This window comes from Typopeltis vanoorti, chromosome 7 (assembly GCF_054136105.1).
Source record: "Typopeltis vanoorti isolate ZY-2024b chromosome 7, IOZ_Tvanoo_1.0, whole genome shotgun sequence".
In the NCBI taxonomy this organism is placed as follows: Eukaryota; Metazoa; Arthropoda; class Arachnida; order Uropygi; family Thelyphonidae; genus Typopeltis; species Typopeltis vanoorti.
Window position 1 is genome coordinate 55,300,581 of NC_143555.1, and position 15,601 is coordinate 55,316,181.

The 15,601-nt window shown below is 35.9% G+C and overlaps 1 protein-coding gene across 1 annotated transcript in view; it reads left to right on the forward strand.

Annotated features, from left to right (window-relative positions):
- The window catches only part of jar (Myosin heavy chain 95F jaguar), a 517,008-nt gene that overhangs the window by 321,216 nt on the left and 180,191 nt on the right, over positions 1-15,601 (forward strand). Inside the window, exon 17 of the mRNA XM_090395608.1 lies at positions 12,356-12,446. Within this exon, the coding sequence (XP_090251734.1) occupies positions 12,356-12,446 (91 nt within the window). The remainder of the gene's footprint in view (positions 1-12,355; positions 12,447-15,601) is intronic.

Below are 15,601 nucleotides of genomic sequence, written 5' to 3' on the forward strand. Positions count from 1 at the left end.
CACACCTCCATAAAAGAAAGCATTCCAATTATCTTTTGAGTTGTATTTGCAATCTTTGCTACATGGCTCCTGAACTTCAACTTGCTATCTACTTACACTCCAAGATCCCTAGTCTGATCAGTTTCTTCTAGCATAATCCCACTAATATAATACAACAGTGGATATCTGATCATGCCAAAGGGCATAACTTTGCATTTACTGACATTGAACTGACATCCATTTTTCCATGCCCATAATTCTAGCCTATTCAAATCATTCTACGAGTACTTCATATCAGCAGCATTCCTGATTATCCTGTCCATCTTTGCATCATCAGCAAATAGCTGTATGTTGCCTGTCAAATCCTTCCCAATATCATTAATGTACAGATTGAATAACAGTGGACTAAGGACTGATCCTTACGGTACACCACTGGTTACCTTGAAATCTTGAAGACTCTCATCTCCTGTATCCCACTTTTTGATATCTGTCAGTCAGCCATCGTTTTTTCTACACTAATATTTTATAATCCAAACCCATATTCTCCATTTTATGCAACAGTCTTCCATCTATATTCTGTCAGAAAGCCTTAAATCCAAAATTATCATCGAGTATCCATTCCCCTTGTCTAGTTCAACAGTAACATTATTATAGAATGTGAACAAGTTGCTAAAACATGACCATCCCTTAGTAAACCCATGCTGTTCATTGCAAAGTAGAAATTCATTGTCAACCCATTTCTGAATGCAAGCCCTAACCAATTTTTCCTAAATCTTCACCACCACTCCTGAGATATCGACCAATCAGAAGCGTCACAACTGTTGTACTTTCCGTACAACAGCTGTGACTCTTCTGATTGGTCTATAGTTGGATACATTGGTCTTTGTACCACCCTTATGTAATGGGATTACTATACATTCTTTCCACTCTTGTGGAATCTTCCCTGTTCTGAGACTCAAATTATATAGCCTGATCAAAGGAATAGCCAGTTCAGCTTAACACTCCTTTAGCATCTGTGCTGATATTCCATCAGTTGCTGTTGCTGAATTGTTATTCAGCACTCTTCATACACTTGAGTTTCTTCAGAGGAGGTAGCAGTGAACTCATTATTTGAACAACCTCTTCTGCATCCGTCACCCTCACACCATCGGCATTCAGGAGAGTTATTCTTTCTTAGTCATTCTTTCTTTACTTGTAGCATATCAATAGAATTCTTTGGGGTTGTCTTTAGCTTATAATTTAGCAGAAGAGTTGCAACTGTTGTACAGTTGTGACTCTTCTGGCCTGTTGCTTATAATTTTCATAATGGATATCATTCTTATGCACATGGTATTCCTTCCACACATCCATTTCTTATGAATCTATTACTTAATAAGATTACACATCCATTTGACTCCTACCCTATTTATTCTTTGAACTCTCGGGAATGGAATATCAAAATGTGATATTGCATCCTTTAAGCATTTTTAAATGCCTCCCATGCACTGTCGATATTCTTCCCATCCAGCAACCAATACCATTCTGCTTAACTCAATATACTCAAGAAGGTGGCAGAATGTTTTTATCCTGTTCAATCTAAATGTAATTGCTAATTACTTTGAAGATTACTAGTGAAACATGCAGTGAGAGTGCAGTGATAGAAACCAGTCAAGAGTGCATATTGTTAATTGAGGTAGGAAAAAAGCCATCAGAAACCTGAAATGTGGAATAATCAACCAGAAATGCTCAAATGAGTAGGTATATAAGAGTTTTACATTAGCTGCACTGCATAATTCAGAGGACCTGAATGAGAGAATTATAGTGGAAATTCTGTAATGTTCCAGGTAAGATTTATGCAAGTATACTCAAGAAGATCTTGAAAAAATTGTTGATGAGAAATTGGAAAACTGCAAGCTAAATTTCAGCCAAACACAGGTTGTGATGATCAGATTTTCACTTTACGACAAATAGGTGAGAAATCATGTGAATATAACATGGTATTGTACTTAAGTTTTGTAGCTCCAGAAAAGACATATGACAAGGGGGTGCCCAGAAAAAAGCTTTTCAAAATGCTACAATTTATGGAATAATTGGAACATTATACACAGAAGTACATAGTGTATATTTAAGTTAAGTCAGCAGTTAGAATTGAAAGGAATACAGAAAGATGGTTCAATGTAAAAAATAAGGATCAAATTATGAAATAAAGTGGCATTAAACCTAATGCTAGTATTTGAGATATGAAACTTAGCTCTTTGCTTTATGTAGGTGATGTTCTACTCCTAAACATGTCTAGTGCAGGATTTTCTAATGAAATTGAATAATGGTTATAACAAATTTGACATGAAAATTAGCAATATAAAACTAAAACTATGAAGTAAAATATTTCAGCTATTTAGGCACAGTTTTTAATCTGGTATAGTATGGAGCCAGCTGAATAAATTGATATAGAATAACAGAGAAATTAGTCAAAACGCTAAGCCCAAAGTATACGAGATGGTATTCAAACCAGTGTTAAGGTATGGATTTGAAAGGTGGGTTAAAACTACAGCACTTGATCAAAGATTAGCAACCACAGATATGAGAGTTTTGAGAAGGAGGAGGGGGGGGGGGGATGAAGGGCTTGACCAGATGGTATCAATGGCAGCATTGCATTAAAAATGAATATATTAGAAAGGAACCTGACATTGTTAACATTGAAGAATGTGTGTGCAGGACTAATATAAATGATGGTATGGTCACTTAAACAGAAGCAAATCTGGTGCTTAATACCAAAATTGCTGGAAAAAGATCCATAGGAAAGCCAAGATCTAGGTTGATTAATTCAGTTATTGGTGCCTTAGAAGACTGAAATAGATACAAAGTATTGGATTACCGACCAGTAATGGACTAATTTGGAGGAAAATTGTTGGTAGGAGAATAGTAATAATGTAAACTTAATTGTGTAGGATTGTTTTGGGAGCTTCTACACCTCCTTGAGGATACATATCAGGAATTTGATGATGATTGTGATGTCAAATTTATACGAACCAGTGGCACATTCGGGATTTAATCTTGGGGGGAGTAGGCAATTTGAGAATACACACTACGCATTGCATACGACCTATGACTGAGCATCTGCAGTGATTGCCAATACATGATAACCATGATCTCTCTCCTCTGGCCTGGCTCGGGCAAACGAAGTAGTGCTCGGTCTGCCCGAGCACTACTTCATTTGCCTTTTCCCCCACCTGGGTATGCTACTGATTTGAACATTGCATCAACAACATGTACTTCAACTTACAAGATATTCTGTGAGCAAAAAGAAATATTAGGGACTATGGGTCATTATTCATAGAGAAGTGCTTGCAAATAATCCCTGAAAGACTGAATTTTGACTTAAACTTGGGTTATGATATGTGAATGATGTAGTCATTACATAGCCCAATCAATAAAACTGTTACGGAATTTTGCAAATAATTTTAACAATATTCATCCCCATATACAGTTGACTGTTGAAATTGGAAGCGACATATACTTGTCTTATTTCAGGCACTTTCCTTAAGGTCTCCAAACAGAATAAACTTAGCTATTCAGTCTATGCAAAACCATTACATACAGAAAGCTACTCCCATTCAATGCTCCACCACACTATCCATCTCGGAAAATTGGTATTATAAAAAGCCTTTGAGACAGGATACAACATTTCTAGCAGCATGCAGAAAAGAAGACAACAACTCAAACACATGTTATCCTTCAAATAAAGGAGCAGTATTGCTCCATTGCATATGGTCTGTCACTGACAAGATCGCAAACATGTTGTGTCAACTAGTCAGAAAGGTGACTTTCTTCCCGATAAGCAAGATTTTGCCTCAAAAATCTCCCTATTCATCACTCAAAAAATCAGGAGTATTCCACAATTCCAGGCCACCTACAACTGCCCTTAGAGGGCGCTTCACCTAGATAGGACTTTATTGTCACCCACGTGGTTGGGCTTAGTATTGTAAGTTTTTGTGTGCATGTTACATTAATTGTCTTTGTAATCCCCGTAGATGTCCTAGTGACTAGGACGAAATATAGGAAGTATTAAATTCTATTTTAATTCTTTTTGAGTGTTGTAAAAAATCCATTAAACCTCCAACATAAAATACATACAAGAAGTTCAGGCATAAATATATTTCATGTGCAAAACATTATTATTATTACGGGTATCTCCATGGAGTCAGTAGACTCATTGTGGGAGACCCAAACTATCAAAATAATATATCTCTTTTTTGAATTACAGATGAAGAACTCACAACTGAGTTAGGCAATGCATTCCACTCATTCACCACCCTCCAGGCAAAAAACCTCGTTCGCACACCCTTGTTAACCACACTTTTCCTTAATTTCCAGGGATGACCTCTTGTTTTTCCATCACTATCACACAGCTGAAACATTTCCCCTGCATTAATCTTATAAAAACCTTTTAGTAATTTAAATGTTTCTATCATATCCCCTCTTCTCCACCTATCAACCAACCTCTGCAATCCACAAGCTCTCAATCTATCAATGTAGGGAGCATTTTTTACATCACTCACCAACTTAGTCACTCTCCTCTGAACCTTCTCCACAACCTCCTCATCTCCAAGGAATCTGGGTGACTAGATTTGAGCAATCCAAATGTGGAAGTATCAACGCCTTATAAAGGGAAATAATAACCTCTTTATCTCTGGATGTTAGTGTGTTCCTCAATAACCAAGTAATCCTATGTGCAAACTTGGACACTTTAGCAATGTGTCTCCTGAACTTCATCTCCCTATCCATCAATGTAGTACACAGTTGCTAATCTTTTAATCCCAAAATGCATAACTTTACATTTTTCCACATTGAACTGACATCCATTACCTTTTGCCCATTTTGCCAGCTTATTTAAATCATCCTGCAAATTCTCAACATCAGCTTGATTTTTTTATTGCACTACCCAACTTTGCATCATCAGCAAACAACTGAATATCTCCCTTTAAGCCATTTCCTATATCATTTATGTACAAATTAAACAAAAACGACCCAAGCACAGAGCCCTGAGGCACTACTGGTCACCTGCCTCATCCTGGACTCTGCTCCTCCATACACCACTTTCTAGTATCTCTCCCTGAGCCATTCTCTTATCCATATCACCAGTTTAGTATCCATCCCCATCTGCTCCAATTTGTACAACAGTATTCCATGAGGTATCCTGTCAAAAGCCTTAGCAAAATCCAGAAGTACCACTGTGTAGCCATTTCCTTTGTCCGACTCAGATGTCATTCTATTATAACAAAGTTAATAAATTGCTAAGGTAGGATCGACTTTTAACAAAACCATGTTGGCCCCTATATAGTATCATATCCTGATCCACCCATTCTTGAATTTTGTCTTTAACCAACTTTTTCAATATTTTTACCACCACTCCCGAGATGGTGATTGGTCTGTCATTAACTACCGCAGTCTAAGAGCCACCTTTATGCAAAGGAACTACTTTGCCTTTGTTCCACTCCCTAGGGACCATACCAGAGTTCAAACTTATGTTAAATAACCAAGTAAGAGACGATGACAATTCCTTTGCACATTCATTCAACACCAGAGCTGATATTCCATCTAAACGTACAGCAGTGTTTGCATTTAAATTTTGCAATATACTAAGTACCTCTGATTTATTAACTTCAATGCTTGCATTAGCTATTGCTACAGGTACAGAGATATCCTCACTTGGGCGATATACTTCTGAAAAGTGATCACTCAGTAACTTTACTATTACATCTGAATTGGTCACCTCAATTCCATCAGCACCCATTAAAGTTATCCTTCAGAAGTCATTCTTCCTTTTACTTGCCACATAGAAGAACTCTTTGGGATTATGTTTGATCTCCTTGGCTAAGGTCTTCTCATAATCTGATTTAGCTTTTCTTACTATGCTGTTAACCTTCCTAGCTTGAGCCTTGTACTGCTCATGGGTGTACTGATCACCTTTCTCCTTGTAAATTCTCCATAACATTTTCTTTTTTGCAGATCAAGCTTGATACTACTACTCATCCATCTAACGCTTACCTTGTTTGTCCTCGTGACCATGGGGGATACATTCTGATAGTGCCTTTCTCAGTTACCTGCTGATTTTATCAACAGGTAACTGAGGAAGGCACTGCTAACATCTTTCCCCTGCAATATGTTCTGCCATGGGATGGCTGTAAACTCACTCCAAAGCTTGTTATAATTGCCTAACTGTAGTTCCGTATATACCCCTTCTTAACAGAGAAAGTCACAAATTTTGCAACCTCCTAAGTCAATACAATTGCTCTCATCAATTGGAGGTAACGAGGACACCTTACTTACGCATATATCCTCTGAACCAATGACCAGGTCCAACACTCTCACACCACGTGTCCCTTCAGTCATGTGCTGTTAGACGTAATTATCTCTTAAAAGATGTATGAATTCCATTTCCTTACCAAAGGAAGCAAAACATTGTTTTGCTTCCTTTGGTAAATAGTTGAAACCAAGTATATACTAAATTTAAATACTAAATTTCTTGGTATCTTTAATGTGTAATAGAACCAAGGTAAAAAAAAACCTTCCACCATCTTTCTGTCATCCAGAGATTTTTATTAATAAGGTCTAGCACCTTTTTGGCTACTTGTATATGTGAGACAAGGATGTACATTATCCCCTCTGTTATTCATTATCTATGTAGATCACATTATGAAGGAAAGTGGTATTAAACATGATATCAAAATTGGAGATGTTAATGTCAGCTCTTTGCTTTATGTGGACGATGTTATACTTCTAAATAAATCCACTATAAGTCTGCAAGATTCTCTGACTAAATTGAATAACTGTTGTAATAGATATGGTATGAAAGTCAGCAATAAAAAGACAATGAAAATAGGCAGAATCATTGAAAATATCAACTGTATTGTGAAAGGAGAACTTATAGAACAATTAAAACATTTCAGCTACTTAGGCACGATTTTTAGTGAAGATGGTAAATTAAATATAGAAATAGACAACAGAATCAACAAAGCTGGTATGGTGGGAAGTCAGTTGAATAAATTCATATGGAATAAGAGAGAAATTAGTTGGAACACTAAATTAGCTGTATACAAGACAGTGTTCAAACCAGTTTTAACTTATGGATCTGAGAGCTGGGTCAGAAGTAAAACACTTGACCAAAGACTAGAGACCGCAGATATGAGATTCCTGAGAAAGATTAAAGGCTTGAACAGATGGCAGCATCAATGGCAATATCATATTAAAAATGAGGATATTAGGAAAGAACTTGACATTGTCAGCATCCAGGAATGCATTAGCAGAGCTAATCTCAGGTGGTATGGTCACTTAAACAGAATGGGCGAAGAAAGATTAGCAAAACAAGTGTTCTCTGCCAGATTGGCAAGAAAACGACTCAGAGGAAGACCAAGATATAGGTGGATTGATATGGTACAAAGTGCCTTAGACGATAGAAATATAAGATCTGATAATGTTGGAGTCTTGACAAGTAACGGACTGATTTGGAGGAAAATTGTAGATAGGAAGTTAGTAATGATGTAAATTTTTCATGTAGTACTATCATATCCTATACACTCCTTGAGGGTACATGGCAAGAAATTGATGATGTATATGAGATATATATGACTTCTGCATTCTTTACCTTTGGTTTCTTTCCAGGGTCTGACTCCCACTGATGAGACCTCAATGAAGGTCTTGAAAACTCCACATTAGACATAATAGGAGGACACCCCCAGCAGTGGAAAAGTGGGATTATGCACAGTTAAAAACATGTCTCTGTAATGCTCAGCTAGTGGACATATGGAGGATTCGCAATCCTAATCTCCAGGCATACATGTACATGAATCAAGGTATTGGTACTCGTATTGATCGAATTTATATCTCTTCTTCCCTTATAAATAGGATATTTCAGATAAAACATCTTGACATCAACCAGATCATAATCCAGTTCTACTTAAGTTCAACTGCATAGAAAAAGTAGAGATGTCTTCTGGACCATGGAGACTTCCATGTTTTCCGTTGATCTTTTCATCCAAATTCTATACCCTCTGTTCAAATTGGAATAATGTTACCTGGAATTGGGATATGTGATTAAAATTCAGAGAAGCAGTAAAGCAGAATATGATGGAATGGAGAAAGGAATAGGCTTTCCTCAAAAGGAAAAAGTTGAATGACCTGTATAAAGAGAGAGAAGCTGGTTCGTAACAAACCAACGCAATAATATAGAATGTAACAACATCATTAGAAACATTAACATACAGATAGAACTAGAAACGCAGAAACAAGTAGAAGAAAGAAATTTTAAGATAAGAATACAGCAGCACTTAGCAGATAGCCCTTCAGCTGCATTCTTCAATAGACAATTCACAAAATTTCACAAAGAAAGGACTATCACTCAAATCTATGTTGATGGAGAAGACATGTCCACCACTCAAGACATCCTTGACTCCTTTCAAAAACACTGCAAAGATCTGTTTAAAGACAATAGTACTACTATTGGAAATTATAACTCTTGGAACATTAATGGCTTTCCTGTTCATATTCAAGATGGGCATGACAGACCCATTTACAGCATCTGAAGTTACCACAGCCTATAAAGAATGCCAAACAAGAAAATCACTAGGACCTGTTGGTCTAGGGGATAGAACTTTATCACGAGGCCTGGGATTTTATTCTTCTTATTCTAGTTACATTATTTAATTCCTTTCTCTCATCAGGACACATACCAAGTGAATTTGTAGCAAGCCATACTGTCCTCATTCTTAAACCTAATAGAGATCACACCTTGAGACCTATTTCTCTATCTAATACTGAGTACAAGATATTTTTCTGCATTATCGATAACAGGTTTGAAGTAGCAATGAGATAGATAATTAAAAGCACACACACAGGTGTATGAAGTACACCTGTGTGCTTTTAATTATATTAGTACACCAGGTCGAGCAGTAGAATTTAATCTATTTCTACTACGTGATCTAATCCGCTTAGTTAACACAAAAAAAAGCAGTTGATGGCAGTACTATCAGTAAACCTTACTCAAGCATTTCATAATGTTCAGCATCCCTTTCTATTCCACATCCTCCAGCAAATTGGTGTAAGTAAAAAACTGCTATCTGTTATCAAAGAGGCCTATGCCAATTCAACGACCTGCCTCCTAGTTAATGGATTCCTATCAGACCCAGTTAAAATTCAAAAAGGAGTCAAGCAAGGTTGTCGTCTCAGTCCACTGCTCTTTGCATTGGTTCTTGAACCTTTCTTACAGGAAGTCCACAATACACATGCGAGGAATAACAGTTCCTTCAACTATAAAGGAAAATAAGGTATTAGCATATGCTGATGAAGTAGTGGGAACTTTGAAGGATAATGATTCCATATGTATATATTTTTTTTTTTGGAAAAATTTAACAAAAGCAGTGGATTAATTATTAATGCAGACAAGACAAAAATAAAAGTTTATGGAAAGTGGGATCTTGAAGGCATTCCTTTTGGCCTAACCTCTAAGAGAGAACCCCCTCATTATACTTGGAATTCCCTTCTACACTTACCCAATATTATCATTCCATGAACTTATATACAAAAACTTTGAAATGGTAGAAGACTTGAAAATAGGGCCACTCTCCTTTTCTTCTAAAGCCATAGTACTGAAAACCATAATGTTTCCTGCTCAGTTGTACATAATAAATATTACAGACATCACAGAAGCTGAAGAAAAGCAATTATATAGTAAGCCTATAGTAATTAATTTTTTGGTCCAGCCAATACCAAGAAGTTAAAAATGAATTTCTTCAACTATCAAAGATGCATGGAGGATTTGGACTTCCAGTCTTAAAATTCTGCTATCTAAGCAATACAGCTTCTAAAATCCATAAAATATTGCAGACTGATCATAAATGTGCAGACCTTCTCCGTTACTACTTGGGTTTTTATCTTTCCCTGTTTGGAGTTGATGATTATACAGGTCCAAAAGCTGAGATTGTTCCTGAATACTACAACACTCTGTGCTTAACTCTAAGACTGCTAAAACGCTCTGGAATTGAAATTCTTTCCATTAAGAAAAAGTAAAATTTGGTATAAAGAAATCTTTAATCTCTTTTGCCGCAAAGTTCCACAGTTGGGTACGGACAACAATATTTTTTTTCATAACTTGAAGTTCCAAAGGTACCCTAACTGAAGAGATCTTGCTTGAAGAATTGCATATGGCTGCTTTCCAGTCATTACCATCAAATGGAGATACTTTAACATCGGAGATCCAATCTGTGACATCTGTTATCGAATGGAAACAGTAGAACAGGCATTCTGCAGTTGCCCTCTTGCCCTGCATATTTGAAACAGATTATGTAATACGTTTGGCATTCCATTACTTACAACAGAACAGGTTATTTTTTTTACAATGCCCACTGCCTGTCAGCAATGGGAAGAGAATTTTGATTTTTATAATTAATGAATTAAAATACCATTTATGAAAGGTTAGAAAGAAACACGAATTTGAAAACCAGCAATATGACATCCAAATGCTTTATAATATTGTATTGTGGAAATTTTATTGTTCAATCAGATGATTTTTGTAATTGGAAAGAAGCATTCCAGGAGATATCAAATTTATGACTAGATGGTGTAGACCATGTAGAAATGCAATATTCACCGGGGGGAGGGGGGGGATAAAATTCTGTCTATTCTTACTATGAGAGGTTTTTTTAAATAGTTCCATCCTCTTAATTCAATGTGGTCTTATAGTCAATTGCAGGGATGACTGGAGAGCAATCCCAGGCAGAGAAGGCCAACTGAAGGCAGTTAACCCAAATGGGGCTAACCACCTGGGTATTAGTCATCTTTGTGCTTTAGCTTCAATTGGTCTTTTGGTTGTTCATCTATATGAGATTGGTGAAAAAGGAAAACTGATAGCCTGAGGCCTTTTCTCTATCTCTCATGCCATCTGTCTGTCTTTCTTTCTCCTAATACTATCAGGCTCTCTTGCACCCCTATACTAACTACTCTAGGCCTATGATGAGCAACCCTTTACTTTTTCACCTCAATAAAGGTCAAAACCGGTCTGGGTAGTAACCCTTCCCATTATGCATAGCATTTTACATATCTGAAAGAGTGTGTGCTTTGCATTATGGGATACATAATAAGGCAAGTGATGTGAAGTCATTAGCCTCTGTATACATGTAGTTCAGACATCAATGTATTTCACTTGCTTCCTTGGGTAAAGGATTAAAACCAAGTATATAATTATTATCATTATTATTATTATTACGTGACACCTCCAGGGAGTCCAAAGACTCATTGAGGGAGGGCACCTACTCTACAACTCACTCTCTCTACCACTCATTCCACCAACTATACAACGAACCGGAACTACATCATCCTCTACACTAATGGCATCTACCGTCCACCACAATCCACCACCACCATCCCCTAGTATTTTCACAATCACAAACATCCTTGCCCATGGCAGGATTCGAACCTGCAGCCTTTTGGCTTGAGAGTGGATATTCTAACTGCTCGGCCAAGTGGTTAGCATTTTTTTTTTTCCCTCTATTTCTCTCATCCAGAGATTTTTATTAATAAGGTCTAGCACCTAATTTCTTGGTATCTTTAATGTATAGGAGTATACAAGATTAGTCATTCATGTGGAATTTACTGTGTGGGACACACAGGCCTTTGAGGAGAGATAAACATGTCAGAATACCTCAGGGTGATGGAAAAAATGGAAAGCATAATTCAGGCACACATAGCAGAACAGCATATATAACAGGCAAGATCATCAAGTGCTATGGCTGCATACTGAAATGGACTACACTGATTACAATTATTTTTATTTTATTTTTGTCAGAGCATTCAAAGAATCATTGAAAATCTTAAAAACCCTTATCAATGCAACAAGAAACAATGTATAATCTTATATGAAGTTTACACCTCTATCATCAAAAATCTATTTTAAGCATCAGACATTACTATCATTATAATATAACATGAATTGTGTGCATGCAACATAGTCTCTTTCAGATATTCTGTAGTACTGATACTGTTATCTGGCTTATTGCAAAAAGTCAATGTAGTATATTTAGTACATATTTACTATTGACAGTTTGCAACAAGCCTATGTAGTATGTTAATTTTTATTTCACTCTCCAGAAATATGGGGAGATTAAAACAAATTCTTTAATGGTCTCCATTTATATGTGCCATTTATACTAAATGAAACTTCCAAGATTCATAGAATTCTCTGAAGGAAGAACAGCCCTGAAAATTAAAATGAAAAATTTTGAATAAAGATTTAAAGCATTTACTTTCTTGGTGTAATGAAAGTTGAGTGGTTTTTGAGGAGGGATTGGTTTCATTGTGTTAAAAAATGCCATCATTCTTACTTTTTTTTTTTCCATTTCCCTAGTAAAGAATAAAATTCTGTTTAGAAGAAGAAGTCTTATTATCATTCAGAAGAATGTAAGAATGTACGTTGCAAGGAAGAAATACCGACCTAGGTAAGGCTAGCTGTGAGCTATTTAGTTTGATTCAGATGTAGGTGAACGATATGGATAAGTTTTGTAAATAATTTTTATTTGCTATGTATTTATCAAGAATCATTTTTCACTATTATAGAATAATTTTCTTGTTAATTAGCTTTGGTTTTATTACTGGAGCATCATTCAGTTTCAGCAAAATCCTTCAAATGGAAAAACTTGTGTTCAAATCTAATCTAGGATGCATTGAACCTTTATCAGGACTTTTTATCTGAAGGTGAGCTTAGCTGGTCTCAAAGAGAGGAGGCAGGTAGAAACTTGAATTTTCATTCTGTAACCAAACAAACTAGCCCAGGAAAACACTCACAATTTATATAAAAAAATATATGGTTAGACAGAAGACTACGTTTTATCCTTAAATCATGATTATACGAGAGGAAGTGGTCTGGATAAACACCTAGAACAAAAATGATATTAAAACAACTGATATAACCACAAGAAAGAACATACTAGTAGCAGTTATGAAGGTAACTTGTGTTCTTATATCCTCGTATGTTCTTTCTTGTGGTTATGAGTTGATTTAATATAATTTTTGTTCTAAGTGTTTATAAGAACTTTCCACCTCCTCTCCCATAAAAGCCAATTTGGACAGGCTACGGGCACTAATTCCACTTCCTTATCCACTTATTCCACTTCCTTATCCGTGGTGATTAATAAAATAAATAAACACCAGGTGAACCACATACTCATTATTTACCACCGTGACAAACCAATATGTGTATCATGAAATTCACCTCCTCCATTATTATAGGATGGCTTGTGCATATTCGTTTGTCTTAACTTCTCATTCATTGTTTCACTTTAATTATTATTATTAATATAATTTATTGTTATTCTTTTTTTTTTTTCTTACAAATTCATACTCAAGCACATAACAATACCAACTTGTTGAACACTGTCAAATTATGTGATCTCATACATAATTTTAATTACCTTATTTTCATTTATAACAAATATCTGTCCTAAAGTTACCACTTCTGTAGTCAGTTGAGTCATTCCACACATTTTCAACCCTAACAGTAAACAATGAGCTTTATATTTGGTCTAACTCTTTTTCACTATCCATTTACTATTTTTTCTCTCTCTCTTTCTCATAAAATTTGGTTCAATCAGATACATCGGACTACTGTCTATCTAATATGTGTCCTGAACCAATTCATAAACTTACCGTATTTTTCCGTGTATGACAATACTTATTTTCTAAAATTTTTAGACCAAAAATTGGGGTCGTCTTAATCAATGGGGATAACTGGTTGTGAAACCAGCAGTTGCCGTGCTGAAACTGCCGGTACTTTGTCTCCGCGAACAGGCTTCTGCCAATCACTAGCCTTTGTTAGCTCTGTCGATTGACGTTATTAATGGCTGATTCTGAATAAACCAGTCAGAACTCTGAAAGCATTCATACATCTGCAACTCGTTGGCAGGGTAAGTTAATGCATTAACAATATTTTGAGCACTAGCCCATAAAAATGTCTGAAAATAAAAAATTAAGAAAATGATATGCCCGGAACTGAGAGTGATGCATAATTTCTTAGTATGTATCTTAAAAATATTCCCTAATTACTAAATATACTTTGAATATTTAAAAAAATATCAAATGTGTTCTGTTTTATGTTTAAAATATTGATTTCTTAATTTTGGGTTCGAAAACATGGGATTTGTCTTATACAGGGTGTCCCAAAATTCACGCAAGATTTAAATTTAGCGCCATTTGTGCGGTAAAGTGTTGCCAACGAGAAAAAAAAAGACGGCGTGACAGCTGACAGTTCAGGGTTATTGAAAATGACCACACACACACAGCGAAGAGAGTTCGTTGAATGGATTATGGAACAACAACAAGTGGATGCTTATTTTTCGAACAAAATCATCTTCAGCGATGAGGCTCATTTTCATCTTGATGGCTTCGTTAATCGACAAAATTGTCGCATTTAGGGTTCAGAAAATCCACGAGTGATTGTTGAGAAACAAATGCATCCACAACGCATTTGTTTGGTGCGGATTTTGGGGTGGAGGCATCATCTGTCCATTCTTCTTCGAAAATGTGGCTGGTAAGGCAATAACAGTTAATGGTGCTCGCTATCGCGACATGATAATCCAGTTTTTTGTGCCTAAATTGCAAGATATGGATATGGACGACATGTGGTTTCAACAAGACGGTGCCACATGCCATACAGCCCGAGAAACAATTCAATTACTGCATGAATCATTTCCTGGTCGTGTAATTTCCCGTTTTGGTGATCAGAATTGGCCACCCAGATCATGTGACTTAACACCGTTGGACTTTTTTCTTTGGGGTTTTTTGAAGTCTAAGGTTGGGTGGTCGTGGGCTTGTTGGCAACAAGCCCACGACCACCCACACCTTGAAGGAGGAAATTGAGTGCTGTATCAACGAAATTCAGCCACATTTATGCAAAACGGTCATGGAAAATTTCGACAAAAGAGTGCGTATGTGCCAGCAAAGCTGTGGAGGCCATTTACCCAATATGCTATTCCATGCATAGCCCTATACTGTATACTTTTTGAATCAATAAGAAATTACAATTTTTAATTAAAAACCTGTGTTTTCTATCAAAATTACTTCTTGCGTGAATTTTGGGACACCCTGTACATGGAAAAATACGGTAATTTAAATCTTCTCTCCATTTCCTTAGGAAATGGAGAGAAGATTTCAATCGCTATACTTATTAGACTTCTCTAAATAACTTTGTTCTTTTTTTTTTTTTTTTCACACTCATTAAAAACCTTAATGAGTGAAAACTTGGAACCATATTTCAATACTTGCATTAATAAAGACTTGTATAATGGTATTATTTCTTCATTTCCCTACAATTGATAATTGAAGTTTCTTTTAATTAATCCTACAATCTTCTGAGCTTTACTATTCATCTTACCAATATGATTCCTGAATTGAAATTTCTTACCAACCAAAAATATCCAAATCTTCATACTTTGCTTTTATTCACATTCAATTTTAAATTCCACTTCCTTATCCCCTTTTTCAATATTTTAAGATCCTACAAAGAACTTAAATCATCTGAACAATTGATCTATCTAAATTTAGATTATCAGCAAAGAGAGAGATTTCATTCAATATTTGAACCTAAATCATTTATGAA